An 18,495-nucleotide genomic window follows, 5' to 3' on the forward strand; every position below is an offset into this window, starting at 1 on the left:
TTGTGTACTTTCTGATTGGCTGGAACAAATCAAATAACACATGGCGTCTATTTTGACTCTTTAATCCCAATTTCCCGTGTTTTGTGTTCAGGAGTTGTGCCAGTGCCGCCCAACCGACGGCAACTGTTCATGCTGCAAGGAGTGCATGCTGTGCCTGGGCAACCTGTGGGAGGAGTGTTGCGACTGCGTAGGTGAGCGTCCTGCTGATAACTCCGCTAAGTGTGAGAAAGGGCACATATATACGTATAAGTGCTGTCTTCTTCTTCTTCTTTTTCTCCTTTCGGCACGTCCCTATTCAGGGGTCGCCACAGCGAGTCAGTAATTTCCATCCGCCCTGTAAACCGTTCTACCAACTCGCATGGTCGTCTTGGCAAAAGTTTTACGCCGGATGCCATTCCTGACGCAACCCTCCCCATTTCTCCGGGCTTGGGACCGGCACTGGGGAACAGTGCACCCCCAGGGGAGGGCACTGCTCCCCAGCGGCTGGGTTACGTATAAGTGCTGTCAAACGATTAAAATATTTAATTGCGCTTAAATGTATAAGTGTCACAGTTAACTCATAATCGCAATTAATCACATTTTTATCTATTCTAAATTTACTTTGATTTCTTTTTGACCTATTTTTTTCCCCATTTTAATGCTCTCATCATCATGGAATCGTGGATCAGTTTTCTTTGTGCAAAATGCAAATATTTACTGAAACAACAATTTCGATTTTCAATCTTACATGAACCTTTTTCCACTTGGAGCAGTTATTCAAACTTGGAGCACATTTTATTATTTTAGAGCATTATCTTTGCCGCATTAATCTCACAATAAAAAATGAATCGCGTTAAAATTGATTTAAATTAATGCCGATATTAACGCGTTAAATTGACAGCACTAATATATTTTTAAATATATATTTTCTTCTCCCTATGGTGATTTTTCAAATGTTTTTAAATTTTTAATTAAAGCACCATCTATAGCCGATGTCTCTTATCTTAATATTTCCAACTTTTTATGTAATACTTTTCAAGAAAAAAAAAAGTCATGAGGATTTTGCTCCTAGATGATGACAATTAAAGTTATCCTAATACCATTGTGCAATTGTTGCCATCATCGTCAGGAATGTGCAACCCCAAGAACTACAGCGACTCTCCGGCCACATCCAAGAGCACAGTAGAGGAGCTGCACCGGCCCATCCCATCGCTTTTCCGTGCCCTCACTGAGGGCGACGCGCCCGTCAACATGATGGTGGTCTCCTTCCCCGTGGCCGAGGAGCTGTCCCACCACGAGAACCTGGTCTCCTTCCTGGAGTCGCTGGACGGCCCGCACCAGAACGTGTCGGTGCCCTCCAACAGCATCCACGCCAGCTATGACGCACAGGGTGAGAATTTTTCGTTGTTACTTCATCTCTTGATGAAATATTAACAAAATAATTACAGATATGGAAAGCACTCAGCGAGGGTTTTAATAGGACGTGTGAGTCAATGAGGTTTTTTGTGAAATTCATTTTGACATTTTGGACTTGTTTTATCATTGCGTCATCTTAGCAGGTCATGTTGACAAAATAATTACAGATCTGGTAAGTGATTTTTAATGCGGTTGATTTGAGTTGATTATGTTGCAAATTTATAGTTTATCTTTTTTTTTCTTCATCCTATTGCAACTTCGTATTGAGTCAATGATTTTCTTCTTTTTTTTTCCCAAAATTGAATTTTTACCTGGGTTGTAGTAAATGTTCATGTAAAAAAAAAAATTCTTATGACATAAAGAATGAGTTGATGAGGTTTGTTGCAAAAAATATATACAAACTATTTAAATAATAATATTTTCCCTGGCTTCTTCTCTTAGAGAACATGTGCACGGTGGTGTACTTTGACGACTGCGTGTCCATCCGCCAGTGCAAACTGTACTGCGAGTCCATGGGGGGCTCCAAGTACCGTTGGTTCCACAACGCCTGCTGTCAATGCATCGGGCCCGAGTGCGTCGACTACGGCAGCAAAGCCGTCAAGTGCATGAACTGTCTCTTCTGAGCCCGCCCTGTCCCTGATCCACTCGACAGGACTCCAAGCCCCCTTTCACACTGCCATTTTCTGCCTTTTCACTGTCGCTCTTCTGTCTTATAAGGGCAGCAGCGCCCAAAATCGGTTTAGAAGAAGTCAACCCAGCAATTCCCAACCCAAAGGAATTTCTGATGTCACTTCTCCTGTCCTGTTGCGCTGAAAGGATTTTGTGCATGCTGACAAAGGATTTTACGCATCACACCAGACACTGGCAATATTCTGTCTTTTGCAGGTTCTATCAGGGCTGTAATAGAGGCCAGGTGCCGAAATGCTGAAAGTTTACTCCTCAACACTTACTTTTCCCGCCCTTTTGTGTTGAAGGCAACTGTTGCTGTCTGACAACTGTTTATACATCTTAAAATCGGATAGCAGGAGTATGTGTCGTGTGAAAATCCACCAAGTCGTGTAAATATCCCGCCTTGGCCAGGTTTTGTGTGAAAAGGCAACGGCAGATAAATATGGGGTCTTTTGTCACATAGCTTTGATGCAGCAATTTTGCTTGAATCTCTGTCTAAAAATCAAAGCCCAATGAATACTGGATATTTTGTTGCCACTTGATGCAAGAATTGTGCAGGATCTCTGTAAAAAAAAAAAGGAAAAAGATGAAAATGTTTGACTCTTTCTGTTATTGTTCTGGTGCAGAAATTCAGCTGACAAAGGTGGATAAATTCCAGCTGTTTCTGTCATGCCGCCAGTGGAGGAATTTTACAGGAACTCTGTGTAAAAGCACCCTAAAAAAAAAAAAAGAAAAGAAAACAGATAAATACCAGAGATTTTGTTGCCATTCAGATTCAGTCATTTTGCATAATCCCTGTGCAAAAGGCAAGGGTAAATTAAATCTGGTTCTTTCTGTTACAGTGCTGCTGCATTGCTGCTGTTTGCACTGTCACTCTGTAAAAGGGAAAAAAAAGAAATACTCAATACTTTTGTTAACACGCCAGTGCAGGAATTTACAGAATCTCTGCATAAAATCTGAAGGCAGATGAAATTACTGTACTTTGTTTTCTGCTCAGATGCTGGAATTGAGCAGGATCTCTGCCTAAAACACAAAGGCGGACATTGGAAAATCTTTGCGATTACTTTGCAACAATCTCCTTTTGCTGGGTTCCGTGTCATAAGGCCAAGTCAGTCCAGTTACGTTCGTTTTTGTTGCGGTGCCGATGTACATGTTATGACTGCTTCATCATATTGCCGCCCGTTGCCAACGAACCCTGCATCCATCGCTGCAAATGTTTTTAGTCTGCTGTTGTCTTCCACTGTATAGTTTTCTAATCGTCTTTATTTTTGCCTCGAGTTGATACTGTCTGATGTCTAACTATTTTTACATGCTCCAATCCTCCCACTTCTCCCACCAAAATAAAACCTTTTGGTTTGGTGACGTGGACTTAAAGACTTCACGCTGCAGAGCGTGTGTGTGCGCGCGTGTGTGTGTGCGCGCTTGTGTGCGCGTGTGTGTGTGCGTGCGCGCTAATCTTAGCCGTGCGACAGGAAAGGCGGGCATCATTCCCGCACAAACAAGGCTGTCATTATGTTATTCTAGTCTTTCTGGGGTCGCAGGTGTTCCACAAGCAGAGGAAAGGAGGAAGTTACTCAGTGCCAATGGGCCCACAAACCATCTTTTGTTGCAGGCGGAAGGCAATTTCTATGCCAGAGAACTCCATGGGACCCTCTTGTGGTCACTTTAAACAGTTTTTCCCCCCTTAAAATCTCAATTTGTAACCTTACAAAAAAGTATCTCGAATCAATTTTTGGTCCTCGGTCCTACAGTGTAATTTACACGTATTATATTGAGAACTAAATATCAAGGGACACTTCATTAGGTACACGCTCTATTCATTTTCTATGGTGCTTGTTCGTCCGAGGCTAAACTGGAGAATATCCCACACCCAGATGAGAAGAAGCCATGTTGCATTATTGATTGCCACTGAATTGCAGGGTATGTAGATAAACCTAATGTGGACAAGCGCGACAGAAAACGGATGAATGTTGTTTCTTTCCTTCCCCGAGACTTTTTGAGTGTTTTAATCCATCTAGTGGATAAACGTTGCGACTGCATCCCACGTCAATTGTCTCGTATAATAAATACAGTACAGAACTGCACTGTAGTATTAAAATGTTTGTAGACGTAGAAGAACACTTTTTAACTTTGATTTAGGTCAATATATTATTTCCTCACATTAATTTGTTAAATGTAAACTTTTTTCGACAAAAAAGCACAACTTAAAACAACGTTTTTATTACTGTCTTTAAAATGTTCTCCAATATAACTTTCGAAAATATTTTATTTTCAAGAAAATATTCAGTTTTTTTTTGTCAGATACATATGAAAAACATATTTTTTTTCTAATATAAAATACTGAACTTTTCAACTAATTGCGTTTTCAAAAATAAATTAAATTCCTTGAAAATAGACTGAAAATTGTAACTCATATTTACGAAATGGTTTTAATATTTGTTACAAAGAAAGCAACTTCTTTCCGCAAATAGGACTTTTTTGCAACTTTTCTCAATTAAAAAATAGGCAAATGTTTTTCTCAAAGATATTCAACGTTTTCTTGAATACAGTATGACTTTTTCTGAAGAAAAAAAATTAAGAACAAAACATATGCAACATGTTTTCAACATATCACCCTAAAATTTAAAACGTTTTTCTCAATTATATTGAACTGTATTTTCAATATGAAAACAGAAGAAAAACGATTCCAAAAACTGATGAAAAACGGGGGAAAGTTCAGGAAAGCAATCCAAAAACTATTCCCGAAAAAAAACCCAAAAGAATCTTAACGAGAAACTGAAAACAAATCAGTTAAAAAAAACACAAAAAGGAAAAAAAAAGAATATAATGGAAAACAGAAACAAAAAACTGAGCAGAAAAACTGTTTTGTTGTTTGGTTTGTTTGTTTGCCCCCCGCTCCCCCCGGCCAAAAGTGACTGCATTACGCTTAAGTATTCGTTACAGAGGATAAGACAGACACGTTTTACAGCAGAGGTGAAACTTCGCTGTATGGAAAGTTTAGTCATTTAAATTTGCAAGACATTGACCAAATTGAAAACCTGGACTTACCCCCACTCACCCATTTTAATATGCTTATATTGTAAAGGTTTTCTCATCTTAAATGTAGGACTAGTTGTGGTGCTTGTGCACAAGCGCATGCGTCGTCAACACAGCAGCGGCCACGTGGTCACGTGACGCTCGCATTTCCGACACAACATTACAATACACACTCTCGTAAGCAAGAGCTCCTGGCCTCTTCCTCCCTCCCTCCCTCCGCTCCAGGCTCGCTCTCGCTCTCGCTTTCGGCATGGCGGATGGCGAGAGGTCCCCGCTCCTGTCCGATCTGGGCGATGGCGCACCGGGCAGCGGCAACGGCGGCCTGTCGCCCGGCGCGGCGCCCTACGGTGTGGGCGGCAAGCCGCAAAGTGAGTAGCCTTCTCGCCGCTGCCTTCGCCCTCACCATCCTCCGCCCCGACTAGCCTATGCTAACAGTCAGCTCGGCGCTGTGATAAGTGACGGAGTACCGGCGCGTCGTGCTTGTTTGTACCCCGGGAGAAGACGTCGGTTATCGACTGTTCCTGGAGGAGACTGAATATGTTGTTTTGACTGTATTGTTCCTCTAAGGACCTGAACGCATCACTACAGCTAACCACTCTGTTGTAATAGCACGCGAGCTAGCGGTTGTTATCAGGCCAAAATGATCGCTGAGCGTCAAATGAGCGATTTATCATTACCACGATTATATTACGATTCATGTAAAATGTATTAGTTGCGTTTTAAACGCTCATTGTGGCTTAGTTTGAACACAAATAAGCTAATTGTGCTGGTTCACTGGTTAGCAACCGCGAGAAGCACCTGTTTTGATTGACACGTTCCGCGGCCAATCGAAAGGCTAGTAAAGCGCGGGTCTAAGCAGCTTTCTGGCCAGTGGGAGGCCGAGGAGGGAGAGGTTGCGTTCAAATGTCACGTTTCTGTCAACTTTGAAACTACGTCTTTTCATGCATTCCAACGAATATTTACGCATTTCTAATGAAATCAGTGACAAAAGCAATAATATTTAGTCAACCTTGTTCAATACGAACGGTATGAATGCGCGAATCCCTCCTAGCTTACTAAGACTGTTTTCCGTTTTAAAGCTACTTTTAAAGCTAGTTAAACGTCAACCTCGCAGCTCATCATCAAGGGGACTTCGCTAGGGTTTATTTAGAACATTCTGGTGGCATGTGAAGAGCTTAGCATCGCTTGTTTGCACCAGAATTAACGTTAATGAGCTGTTTAAATGGCTAGCAGCGCCTTTGATTGAGCCGGCCCGTCACACGGCGCAGCTCGGGGTCAAGCTAAGCTCTGGCCAATGTGCGCTCGATTATTGAGAGTCATGTCACGTCCATGTAATGTTTAATTTTCTTTTAAAACCTCGTCTAATTGGATATTTTATTGAAAAAAAAATGCTCATTTTCACCCAGTTAGTAAGATACAGCAATATTATAAGGCAGGCATTTCTAGCAGCTTGATGGGTTTGATATTCATCCGAGCATTCCAAGAGTGTTTTACTTGCAAAAGCTGCTTTCAGAAAGCAGAACTCGAGACCAAATCTTATTAGCTTGTTAATCATAAGGAGGTCTCTTGTCATGGGAACTTAGACTTCTTTTTTTCCCTTACAGCCCTGTTGCACAAAAACCATTGTTTGGCACTTCTGTGTACTCCAACTTGTATTGGAATTTTTACGAGAACCAAGGAATGAAATTACATGAAATAAGTCCTTGTATTATGAGCAAAAAATGTAACTTGAGATATATATATATATATATATATATATATACACGCACACACACTTTCACAAATAGTATTTTTAAAAGAATGAAGTCGACATTTTGTGAGAATAAATAGTGTCTATAATTTTACGAAAAGTTGTGGTAATATATGAGGAATGACAGATTTATTATGAGTATAAAACGTAACAGTGTAATTCTGCAAGAACAAAGTTGAAATATTACGAGAATAAATGATTTCGAAGAATTCCGCAGACAAAGTTGTGAAATTACAAGACTAAATTTGTAATATGAAAAAAATGTAACGAAAGAGACAGGGGTAACATTTTATTTCACAAGAAAACAAACCAAATTTTCCCCAAAAATGTAACGTTTATCATAATTCATTTGTAATTTTTATTTGAATTGATTTGTAATTTTGCAGAGAAATAAGTTTTAATACATTGAGGATGCTGGTCTGTGTGCAAAACATTAAATGACCAATTACCTCTTTCCTGTCAGTTGTTTTATGCGGTTTTTGATTCAGTAATAAATAGATGCTCATTTTTAAATCCAGATGTGGTAAATGACGCCATCTGTAGTTTGGCATATTTGTCATCATTATTGTGTTTTGTTTTGTTTTTCCCCAATTGAGGTTTCCCACCCTTCCCCAGCCCCACGCAGCCGTCGGTGCTCCTGGGTGAGGACCCGCCTCCGTACTCGCCCCTCACCTCGCCTGAGAGCGGCAGCGCGCCCGTCATCAGCTGCCGGGTGTGCCAGAGTCTCATCTCAGTGGAGGGAAAAATCCATCAACACGTGGTCAAGTGCGGCGTGTGCAATGAGGCCACGGTACGTTCCAAACTCCCTCCCAAGAAAAACACATGCGGCTAATGCGTCTTACTGGTTTCATTGAGAATAATGTAAAGTCAATTAATCCATCCTGGCTCAGACTGTCGCCATCGTAAAAAGCTTCTTTAAGTGTACTTACTTCAAGTAGTACTTCAACCTCCTTGACTCATTCACTTCACTACCACTGGTGAAAAAAAAACAAAACAAAACAAACTACAAGCAAAACTAGCAAACTACGTTCAGTCTTTTTATGTTCTTTCTGAAACATTATTAATTAAAAATATTTATTCATTTTTGATTTAAAAAAAATGTATTTATCGTATTACATAATTGGTTAATTTATCATAACTGATCAAATAAACAATCTGACACATGGGGCGGCACTGTGGTCAACTAGTTAGCATGTGCAGGGGTGCAGGGTTCGATTCTGGCTCCAGCCTTCCTGTGTGGAATTTGCATCACCAGTTTCTACGTGGGTTTTCTCCGGGTACTCCAGTTTCCTCCCACATTCCAAAAACATGCATGGCATGTTGATGAAGCACTCTAAATTGTCCCTAGGTGTGATTGAGACCGCGGATCGTTGTTCGTATATATGTGCCCTGTACAAATTAAATGGCTTTGCCCAAATAAAGATGTTTAAAAAAAAAAAAAAAAAAGATTTGATGATTTTTTTGTGAGGAAATACAGTGGCCTTGTTTTTTTGCCTTGGTGGAGGTCTGTGCTCCACTGCCTATCATTGTAGTCAGGCTTGCAAGTGAGGTCCTGCAGTTGAAGGCATATGACTTGTATGTGATCTTTTGTGCAAATTCATCAGCCACAGCATGCTGTGGGAACTTTGTCTGAGAAGCCGCTCACATGATTGCATTGTTCATGTTGGTTTCTGTTGCCCTTGTGTTTATTTATTTATTTCACTGCACTGCAGCAACAAAAGAGCTCAGTTTCCATCTGAGACGCCGGAGTGTAAAAATCCAGCTTTCTTCCAACACAAATACTAAAAAAAAATAATAAATAATATTTTTTTTCTCGACACATTGTGAAAATAACATTATAAGTGTTCAACAAATGAACCGAAATTGAACCGTCAAACCGCATGGCTCAGCCCGCATGATGTTGTGATTCTGATGTCCATGTGAAGTGGAGAGTTTCTTTTCTGTGCGCAGCCCATCAAGAACGCGCCGGCCGGGAAGAAGTACGTACGCTGTCCCTGCAACTGCCTGCTCATCTGCAAAGTCACCTCCCAGCGGATTGCGTGTCCCAGGCCCTACTGGTACTTGCATGACACACTCCATGACACACCATGTGTAAGTGTGAGAGAGAGTTAAAATGTTTGTAAGTGTGTGAGACAGACAGTATGAGTGTGAGACTTGAGTGTGCGTGCTGCAGAGTGCTGATGTTCAAGATTGCTCGCTCGTTAGGACAGCCTCAGTATGACAAGTGGCATTTTTTTTCTCGATTGGTGTCTTATTTTTGCTCTGTGTGTGTGGGTTTGCAGTAAGCGAATAATCAACCTGGGTCCGGTCCATCCCGGTCCGGCCAGTCCCGACCCGCAGCCCGCCGGGGCCCGTGTCTCCTGCGGACATTGCAGCAACACCTTCCTGGTACGCCTTCCGTCCCCTCTCCCTTTAAACACTTTCATAAACACGTTCATTCCCATTCGGTTCACCTCGTTATGTGAGTTAGCTAAGCATCATCATAACAATAATAATAATAATTTTTTTAAATGATTTTCAAAGTATAAATAACATTCAAATTATTGATAAAAAATAAGAAGATATCTTTATTTGTCTCACAATGGAGAAATTCGCAATTTACAGCAGCAGAATTTGGAGGGAAGAAAGTAGAAAAACGTGAAGTATTTGCAGGCACAAAATAAATTTAAAAAAGTACACAGAACAGAATGCAATATAAAATATAAGTACAACATCTATAGGTTTTTTTAGAATAGAAAAATACGAAGTTAGGCTTTTCTAATATCCACCCATCCATGATCCGAGCCGCTTTCGCTCAAAAGGGTCACGATCTTGCTACAGCTTATCCCAGCCATCTTCGGCCAGTAGGTGGGGTAGACCCTGAACTGGTTGCCAGCCAATTGCAGGGCACACGTAGACAAACGGCCTTTCACTCTCACAAACACACCACACAGTGTTCAAATAACCTACCATGCTTAAATCTGTATTTACACCAAAATGTAGGGATTCCACAAAGGTTGTTTTTTGCATCATCTTCCTAACAAACCCAACAGCGACGCAAACGTGACTCCGTCCTTGGTCGAGGTAATAAAAAGCGTCGAGTGAGGCCACTTATACATTAGCATTCAGCGAGCCTGTGCCTGTCCTGGTGGGGAACACAAGTTCTAATCTGTGCTGTCGCGTGATCTCTTTGTCACCGATTGCCTGATAAACTTGTCTGTGCTGCACATACAAATGAAGAACAATGGCTATGTGTACCTGTTCCTGTACCTCGTCTAGCACGCTCTCTATTTAGCGTTTTTTTTTTTCTTCTTCTTCCCCCCAGCTGTACAAAGTCTGCTAAACACCATCATTCCTTCTCATTTATGCAGCAATTTATCGTCCACTTGTCCCCGCGGCTGCTGGCGTCCTTAATTTAACGGCCTCCAAGCTGCCGCGGCAAGGACCTCAGACTTTTTTTTTTTTTCACCGCGTAATTAGCGAGCCAATACTTGCCAACATTTCTACGGACACGATGAGGATTCGTCTTCATCTAAACTGATATAATGCTTAGTTTACGTACTGGACTTTTCTAAAGGTCTCTTTTTTTGTCATGAAGGGTTACACATTACTCCCCCAAGGCAAGCACTGTTAACACAGAATGTCTGGATGCTTTATATCTTCATATAAATAGACGACACCTTTGTATAATCATAACAACCAGACCGACTTGAAGTGATCAAGAAAAGATGCAGTGCAGGGAAAAATTGAGTGACAGAATGCTTTGTGCTTGCAGTGGACAGAGTTCACAGACCGCACGTTGGCCAGATGTCCGCATTGCAGGAAAGTGTGAGTAGTTATCTTCTTTTTTTTTTTTTCTTCTTCTTCTTCTTCTTCTTTCTTCCTCAATTCTGAAAATGTATTTTTCATCAGATATTTTTCTGTTATATTCCAAATATTTGAATATTTCTTTTCTAGTATTATTTTAGTTGATTTCCTAATATTGTGTAACGAGCTTTTTTCTCCTTTTTCTTTTTTCATATATTTTTCTTTGTCTTTATTGAATATATTATAGTTTTGTTTTTTTAATCCCCCCCAAGTATTTTTGTACATTTGTCATATTCTTCTGTTTTGTTTTGTTTTTTTCTTTAAAAAAATATGTGTATATATATATATATTTCTTAATATTCTGGTACAATTTTGTAATTTTGTGACATATATTTTTTATTCGTTTAATAATGTTTTTTCCCATTATTCCAAACTTTTGCTGGGGGATCCTGTAATTTGGATTTTTTTTCTGTTATTTAATATATTTGTATTTTCCTACTATTTTTTCTCATATGTTTTTTTCTATTTGTGTATTTTCCAACTAATATTTCTATTTTTACGTAATGCTATGGCATATGTTATGTGTGCATCCCAGTAGTGTCAGGGTCTTATAACAGCCAACATTATGTGATATTGTGCTGCACTTTTCCTGTTGCAGTGCCTGAAATTTGCAAGTTAATTTGAATCCTCCATAATTTTCAGCCCCATTGAAGAATCTCAATGTTGTTGTTGTTGTTTTTTTTTTTTTTTTTTTTTTTTTCCCTCTGAGACGGGTGGGGGCTGGGGGTGTACTGTCCAAATGTCTGTTTTGCACAGATAAGATCCTTTTATTGTCATCTCAGGCCAACAACAACAATATTTTTCAATAATAATCATGGAAGAATCAATTTTGCAAACATCCTCAACTTCATTGTCACCCTCGCAGCTCCTCCATTGGTCAGCGTTATCCCAGGAGGCGGAGCTTGTGGTGCTTTCTGCTCTGCTTGCTGTTCTGTATCTCTACTGCTGGTCTGATTGTGAGTAAAATGACGCGATCATGCCAAGATCTATGCTGCTTTATTTTGATGATCGACTTTGCCTTTCTAAAATGGTGTCTAATCTTATCAGATTTGGACAAGATGTGCTGAGAGAATCTGGTTATGGATGCCTTACGTTTTCAGCATCACAGACATGGAAAAAAGTGTAAAAAAACAAACAAAATCAAACAAACAAAAAGCCACATTTTGTTCCAGTCAAACAAGAATCAAGCCCAGCAAATGGAAAACAATTGAATGCATTCTTTTTGATGGCCAGCAGAGGCCGCTAAAGGACCACAAAGGAGCTGATTTGTTCTCTCCGCTCCCCCCCAAGCTGCTGACGCGATGCAGCTTCCAATTGCACAACTAATTGAAATGTGCTTTAAAATCATATCCGTAATCCTCACCGTAAGAGCCACAACAGCTGTACTGCGCTTAGTTTCATCATCAAGTGGAATTCTGGTGGCGGGCCGTCTAATTGGACTTGAGCTTGACAAACTCACTAGAAGTCCTCCGTGCTCAGTCAAAATCCTTATGGAACGAAATATGCAGCAGAAGTTGGAAAATATCAAACTGTAGGATAAGTTTGTTTTGAAGAACCCATGGCAATGGCCAAAATCAACTTTTTAAAATTGAGATTAAAAAAGTCAGACTTCCTGTTTCTTTTGAGGTATTTTTTTTCCAATGTCTGTTTTCGTTATTTCGTGAGTTTTTGTTAACTATTATTACAGCAGAGGTCGTGATAAAATTTTGCTGTGCTCATGTCAAACTGTTTTGTTTGTTTTTTTTTTTTTTGTTTTTTTTTACAATCTCGGAGAACGCAGTTGCCTTGATGGATGCCTGGAAATGGCCAAAATCACCCTAACTTGGCAGCTACCAACCAAAATGAAATGGCAGACCTCCTGTGTCTTTTCCTACCTAACTTTTTTTGACTTATTGGGCGGGGGCAACTCATGATAGCTGTTGCTATTGAATTTCACGTTGGTACGGGCATCTTCCTGACATGACACCCTTATCTCTTTAGGCTGGCACGTGGCTGAAGGCTGAAACTTACCCTGGCATCTATGCCTCATGGGCCGTTCTCCTCCTTCTGGTGTTGGGGACCCTGGCGCGGGCCTTCTACTGGGCCTGCATGCGGGTCAGCCAGCCTCTCCAGAGTTTCACATAGATCCCACCCCCCCAGCCCCTCTAAAAGCCCAACCCCTCACTTTCTTCCCAACCCTTTCCCAAAATGGCCAGGCCAGTGGATGAATGGCTTTAAAACAAGATAAGAAATATTTATTTCACTGTCATGTGGCTACTTGCTGTACTCATTTCCTTCCATCTTGCCCTTCTCAGCTTCGTTATTTCCGCGCCTTGAATGAAGCATTTAGCATTTTCTAAACCAGCGACATTGATGCCGCCGCCGCCTTTGTGAATCAAAAGGATGAAGGAGGCATTTGAAATGTTTCAACGCATGCGAAAATTCCCCCCTCCCCAAATCCCTGAGGAGCGACTTTGATCCTCAAAAAGCGACGCTAATGGAAGGAATTTTGAGCATAAACAAAACATTTGACCAACAACAAATTCCGGATTGCGACGGCCAAAAGCTTTTTGAAGCTAGCTAGCAAGTTTTACAGGAAAACGTGTTTCTCACTAGTCCCAACAGCTTTATTTACTATTACTAGAATAATGCAAATAAAATAAAACTACTGGGGTTTTTTCCCATTTACTGCAATAGCTCATTGCTTTCTGAAGCGTAGAATAAAACGTTAAAATCCCTGCTTTCTGTGAACGCACCACCAAGGGGACCTTAAATTTTTAAGATGAAGGAGAAGAGCTTCCTGATAAGTCACCCGTCAAGGGTGGGTGGAGCTTTTTCGAAAAGAAAGGAACTGGCCATGTGCTTTACAAAAGACCTGATCGAGAACTGTAAAAAACTTGACCATAATCGCAACGTCGCTTTTAACTCGTTTACTGTATGTTTTCACGAAGAGGACCTAAAACGGGGCTAGCTTCCGCTTTGATGCGATTTATTTCGTGTGGTTGTAAAGGGTGTATCCCCATGGTAACCACAATCAAAAAAGAAGACGAGTCACTGCCAAGACTCATCTGACAGTATATTGCAAAAATGTCACTGTCGCTTGATGTTTAGCGATGTTAGCTTATCATTTGAAATCTATTATTTCGAGAAGTTGTGATGGTAACCACGAGTACAACAAGAGACAACTCGGTTCTTTTACGTTTTTTTATGAAAAGATCTCTCGGTGGCTTTGATTGACTCTTCACTGTATTTGTCTTTTTTTTTTCTTTTTTTTTTGTAAAGTTGTTCAGGATGTATCCATGGCAAACACGATCAAATTGAGAGACGAGTGGGTTCCATTGCTTTTATGAAAAAAATCGCCGGACGTTGAATCAAAATTTTCCCCATGATCACAATGTCGTTGTGTGTTCATCACGGTTACCTTAAGCTTTCTTAAAAACTATGGAAAGGAAATTGCATGAGAGAGGCTAGCTGCCACGTTGACAGAGCTTATTTAGTATATAGGAAGGATTTATCGCCATGGAAATCACAATCAAATGAATCAGTTCCATTGCCATTTTATAGAAAGAGTGCTGGGACAAAAAAATTATAAAATTTTACCATAATCTTTATGGCGCCATGTGCTTAACTCGTCTCTGTCGAGTTCGGCAAAATGAGGGTAGCTTTCGCCGTCAATCGACTTAAGTTGTTTTACCATGGTAATTATGATCAAAATGAGACGAGCCGCTCGGACATTAAATCGTACAAATTTCACCATAATCGCAACATTTAGTTATGATTGTTTAAATTTGGCAACGCTAACCTCCATTATCATAAATTCTCAAATCCTTTGATGAAGAACATTTTTTTTTTTTTTTTTTTTTAAATGTAAATATTTGTTTTTGCTTTTGTGACAGAAAGTGAGTAAGCCAATCACTTGGAGCAGAGGGATGTGGAAAAGGAACACTAAAATTGTGATCATTTTTACTTCTGTTTCATATGTAATGATTTATTTATTTTTGGGGGCAGGAGCTACTAACCTGATCAGCCTGAAAAACACACAAACAAATACATGCTCACAAACACACACCAAGCACCTTACACTGCAACGATTATTTATTTTTACACTACGTCAAATTTTGCGCTGAATTCTCGATGACTATGATAGAGAGAAAAAGCCTTAATGTTTTATCGGTTTTTTTTTTTCTCAATCATGTTTTTTTTTTTTTTTTTTTTTTTAAATTTTTTTTTACCGGAATGAAGTCAGTCGATGCTCTATCAGGTTTTTTTTTTTTTTTTTTTTTTTTAAATCTGTTCTCAAATCAGTGCAGTAATTTGGATTGTGTTTTAATAAACCAGTTAATTGTTTTGTGGCCTGTTTGGGGACCAGTTTGTGATTCACGGACCACGTGAACCGACAGGCCGCCAAATAAATGTGTCAAATGCTAGTGTGGCTTCTTTCTTCCAAAACTCGTATGCGTATAACTGGGTAACATATCATCACTTTACAAGAATGGTATGATGCTAGCTCATAAAGCTAGCATTGAATGTAGTAGTCCAAAAAGTCATTAGAATTCCTTGGTGTGTAAGCAATGTCATGCATGAGGCATCAAAGAATATGCCCTTGTTAGCAAAAAATGCTAAGAGAACGTTCAAAATAACACCTTTCGCCAGACAATTATGCAATGTACGTTTGTGAAATATTGCTGTGTTGTTAGCTCAAAATGCTAATATTATGCTAGACCACTTTTGTCTCCTCCAAGGTTGGCATCCATTAAATAATGCTGTAGTTATCTTAAAATCCTATTGTTATGCCATGTGGTCAGCTACAGCTCCATGGTCATTTGTGGTGTGCTGGCAAAAAATGTTAATAGAATGCTGTTGCCCATGTAATCATTTGATTCCCCCTGAAATTTGTTTGCTGCCAGCTAACTAGTATCTACAAACAAAATGTGATGTTGATGTAAGCGCCTATTTCTGACATTATGCTATCTATATAGGCCGACCGCTGTCACTTGGTCACACATTGATCTGTAAGAAATTCAGAATCTGAAAACTTTATTTATACCCATGAGGCAATCTCATGTTTTATCGTTAAAATAATGCTATGCTGTTGTTAGCTAGTTAACTGTAGATAACAGAATACTATAAAAATTGCCTTCTGCCAAATAAGCATCAATGTGTTATTAGTGAATAATGCTAAGATGGTATTAGCTCAAAATGATTATTCTTCGAAAAACACACTTTTGGTCTGATGTAATTATAGTGGCGTTATCAGTTTTTTTTTTTTTAATGCTATGCTGTAGCCTGTTGGCCAAAAAAGCTAACGGAATCCTATCATCTGCAATGTCATATGAATTTCTCAGAAATTCAACATGTGTCTGTTTTGCCCATAAGTTAATGCTACACTAATGCTTATTTGACCCTGAAATAGACTTGTTCTTTTTCACTAACTTCCTTTGGGCAAAAATTTGAGCAGAAATTCCACACATCAAACATTTTCAGATTTCTGAAAAGTAAGGTCCTCTTTGTGCCGGCACCTCTCGGGTTCTGTGAGGATGCTTCCCCCCCCTTCCCCCCGTCTTTGCCTTTTTTCTTTTTTTCTTCTTTTTTGTCCTGCCAGGATACAAAAGAGACGAAAGGTTTGGCACCAGAAAAGCTTTAAAAGACCACACAAGTCCCCCGAGAGACACCTGACCCACCGGCGAGCCTTTGTAACCTTCTGAGGATGTCATCGTGTTTTTATGGTACACACACACACACACACACACACACTTACACTTCATTGTGACTTGCTGCAGGTCTTTTTCTTTATTGTCCTTTTTATTGACTTAATTTTTCACTCGTTTCCTTATGTGGCCTGTGGGCGCAAGAGTTTTGTCTTTGTCATTTGTCTTCATGATGGAGACGGATGACTGTATCACACCAATGTGGAGGCACTATATATTATAGTTAATAATATAACCTAAATATACACAGTGGTACCTTGACTTTAAAAAATATATCTTTGTTCTGTGACCAAGTTCAAAACTCAATTTACTCTTATAAAATACATTTTCCTTGTTGAAATGAATTAAAATCTCAATTATCCGTTCCAGTCCTGGAAAAAAAAGTTCTGTATTTAATAAGGAAACGTAACAGTATTGTGTAAAAAATATTTTTTTAATGACAATCTTATGAAATAAGATGGTTTTATAAAGTGCACTAACTATCACGTGTGGTAGGGTTACAATTTTAATAATTGATTGAACTGTTGATTAATTGATTAATCAAATTTATTTATATTAAAAATAGGACATTATTTCAAATTGACACTTCAGAAAATGCACAATTATGATTCAGTTCCTAGTTTGGTCTGTACCATGTCAGAAAAAAGGCAAAAATGTTGATCATTGTTTTCCAAAGGAAAAGCAAGTGTTATGTTTTGATTCAACACAAAGCTATAATCAGCTTGCTTTCATGGAGTTTCCAAAATAATTAATCGACTTATTTGAGAATCAAGTACTTGTCGATTAATCGTTGCACTTCTGAAGTGAAGTACCGGTATTCATATGTTTGATGTGTGCCTTTGTCGGGCGTGGCCTCGTGAGTGCTCTCAGAAGTTGGAGTTGGCTTGGCCGGTGAGTGTGCGTGCGACCGTATGGATGTGAGTTGTGACCGACAGCAGTTCTAATAAGCATTTCATATTACGTTAGCCTAATAGCGCATTTGCCTGAGTCAAATATGAATGTTTTCGGCAACCAAGCAAAGTCTTGGACAAGAATGATACTCCAGGACTTGATTTCTCTCTCTCTTAAGTCGCCTTTCTGCACTCTGCTTCCATTCGAGTTGTCAAGCGCTTGTGTCACTTTTTCTCACACGCACACAGAAAAGCCACCATCCTGCTTAGACGCTAACTCGATTTGACCCTTAAGACCCGTTGCAGTGTGACCCTCATCTGCTGCAATACCATCATCCTCTTCAACACACGCGCGCGCGCACACACACACACACACACACACACACACACACACACGGACGCGCGCGCACGCACGCACACACACACACACACACACACACACACAATGTGTTGCGTTCATACGTAGAGGAAATGACAAACGACAGGATGAGAGGGAAAGACAATATGTGTGTGTGTGTGTGTGTGTGTGTGTGTGTGTGTGTGTGTGTGTGTGTGTGTACATGATAGGATTGAAATGAAGGGCAGGATGAGGATGAGTATAAAGAGCGCAAGGCTAAGCACCAGATTAAATCGAGCGCTCATCAGCCGTAAAACAAACAGTTCTTTTAGCGCAGGATCAAATCCAGATTTATCTCCCAAGTGCGTGCGTGCGCACGCACACGCACCGCACGCACCCACGCACGCACGGCCAGTTTGTCACAGTTGCAGTAATAATGTTGACTCAGGGAGACGAGACTTGTTTCAGTATGTCACCTCAGACATTAGTCTTGTTATTCCCACAATCCCTTTCTTCCTGGTACAATATTGGGATTTTTTTTTTCTGTGCCAAGGAGGTAAAATTTTCTAATTGGCTTCCAGAAAAGGTTGTATCAGGAGGAGGGCAGAAATCGTTTTTTTTTTTTGTTTTTTTTTAAAGCACCCACATTGGCGGTCCAACATTTGTGGATTCACCTATTTGCATATTTCTCCCCCACTATCCGTTGAAACTCCTGCTTATTGACAGTTTTTTGAGCCAATACCTTGAAACTTTATTTGATTTTTTTTTCTTTTTACATGGCAATTAAATAATCAATATGCGTCCACTATATTTGTATTTTCAAAATGTTGTAAAATTGCATTAAATCAAATATCACTGGAAAATAAAACTAAAATCTGCATATTA

General features: G+C 39.8%; 2 protein-coding genes across 3 annotated transcripts in view; both read left to right on the forward strand.

The window, feature by feature from the left end:
* twsg1a (twisted gastrulation BMP signaling modulator 1a) overlaps positions 1-3,426 on the forward strand; it is a 10,426-nt gene extending 7,000 nt beyond the window's left edge. The window contains exons 3-5 of the mRNA XM_019892966.1: positions 92-191; positions 1,109-1,369; positions 1,837-3,426. Coding sequence (XP_019748525.1) covers positions 92-191; positions 1,109-1,369; positions 1,837-2,018 — 543 coding nt within the window. The 3' untranslated portion in view covers positions 2,019-3,426. The remainder of the gene's footprint in view (positions 1-91; positions 192-1,108; positions 1,370-1,836) is intronic.
* A 1,790-nt stretch (positions 3,427-5,216) lies between these two features.
* Positions 5,217-14,261, forward strand: pip4p1a (phosphatidylinositol-4,5-bisphosphate 4-phosphatase 1a). 2 transcript variants are annotated; one of them, XM_019892870.1, is made up of 7 exons: positions 5,217-5,468; positions 7,447-7,640; positions 8,801-8,907; positions 9,133-9,238; positions 10,605-10,657; positions 11,562-11,652; positions 11,744-12,307. In XM_019892870.1, exons 1-7 carry the CDS (start codon positions 5,351-5,353, stop codon positions 12,020-12,022), a joined length of 948 nt encoding a protein of 315 aa, XP_019748429.1. In that variant the 5' UTR covers positions 5,217-5,350; the 3' UTR covers positions 12,023-12,307. The 2 variants fall into 2 exon arrangements, with proteins under 2 accessions (XP_019748429.1, XP_019748430.1); XM_019892871.1 differs by lacking the exon at positions 11,744-12,307 and adding an exon at positions 12,677-14,261 and having other exon boundaries at positions 5,225-5,468.
* The last annotated feature ends 4,234 nt before the right edge of the window (positions 14,262-18,495 follow it).

The sequence above is a fragment of the Hippocampus comes genome, unplaced genomic scaffold (assembly GCF_001891065.2).
Source record: "Hippocampus comes isolate QL1 unplaced genomic scaffold, H_comes_QL1_v1.1 scaffold255, whole genome shotgun sequence".
Taxonomy (NCBI): domain Eukaryota; kingdom Metazoa; phylum Chordata; class Actinopteri; order Syngnathiformes; family Syngnathidae; genus Hippocampus; species Hippocampus comes.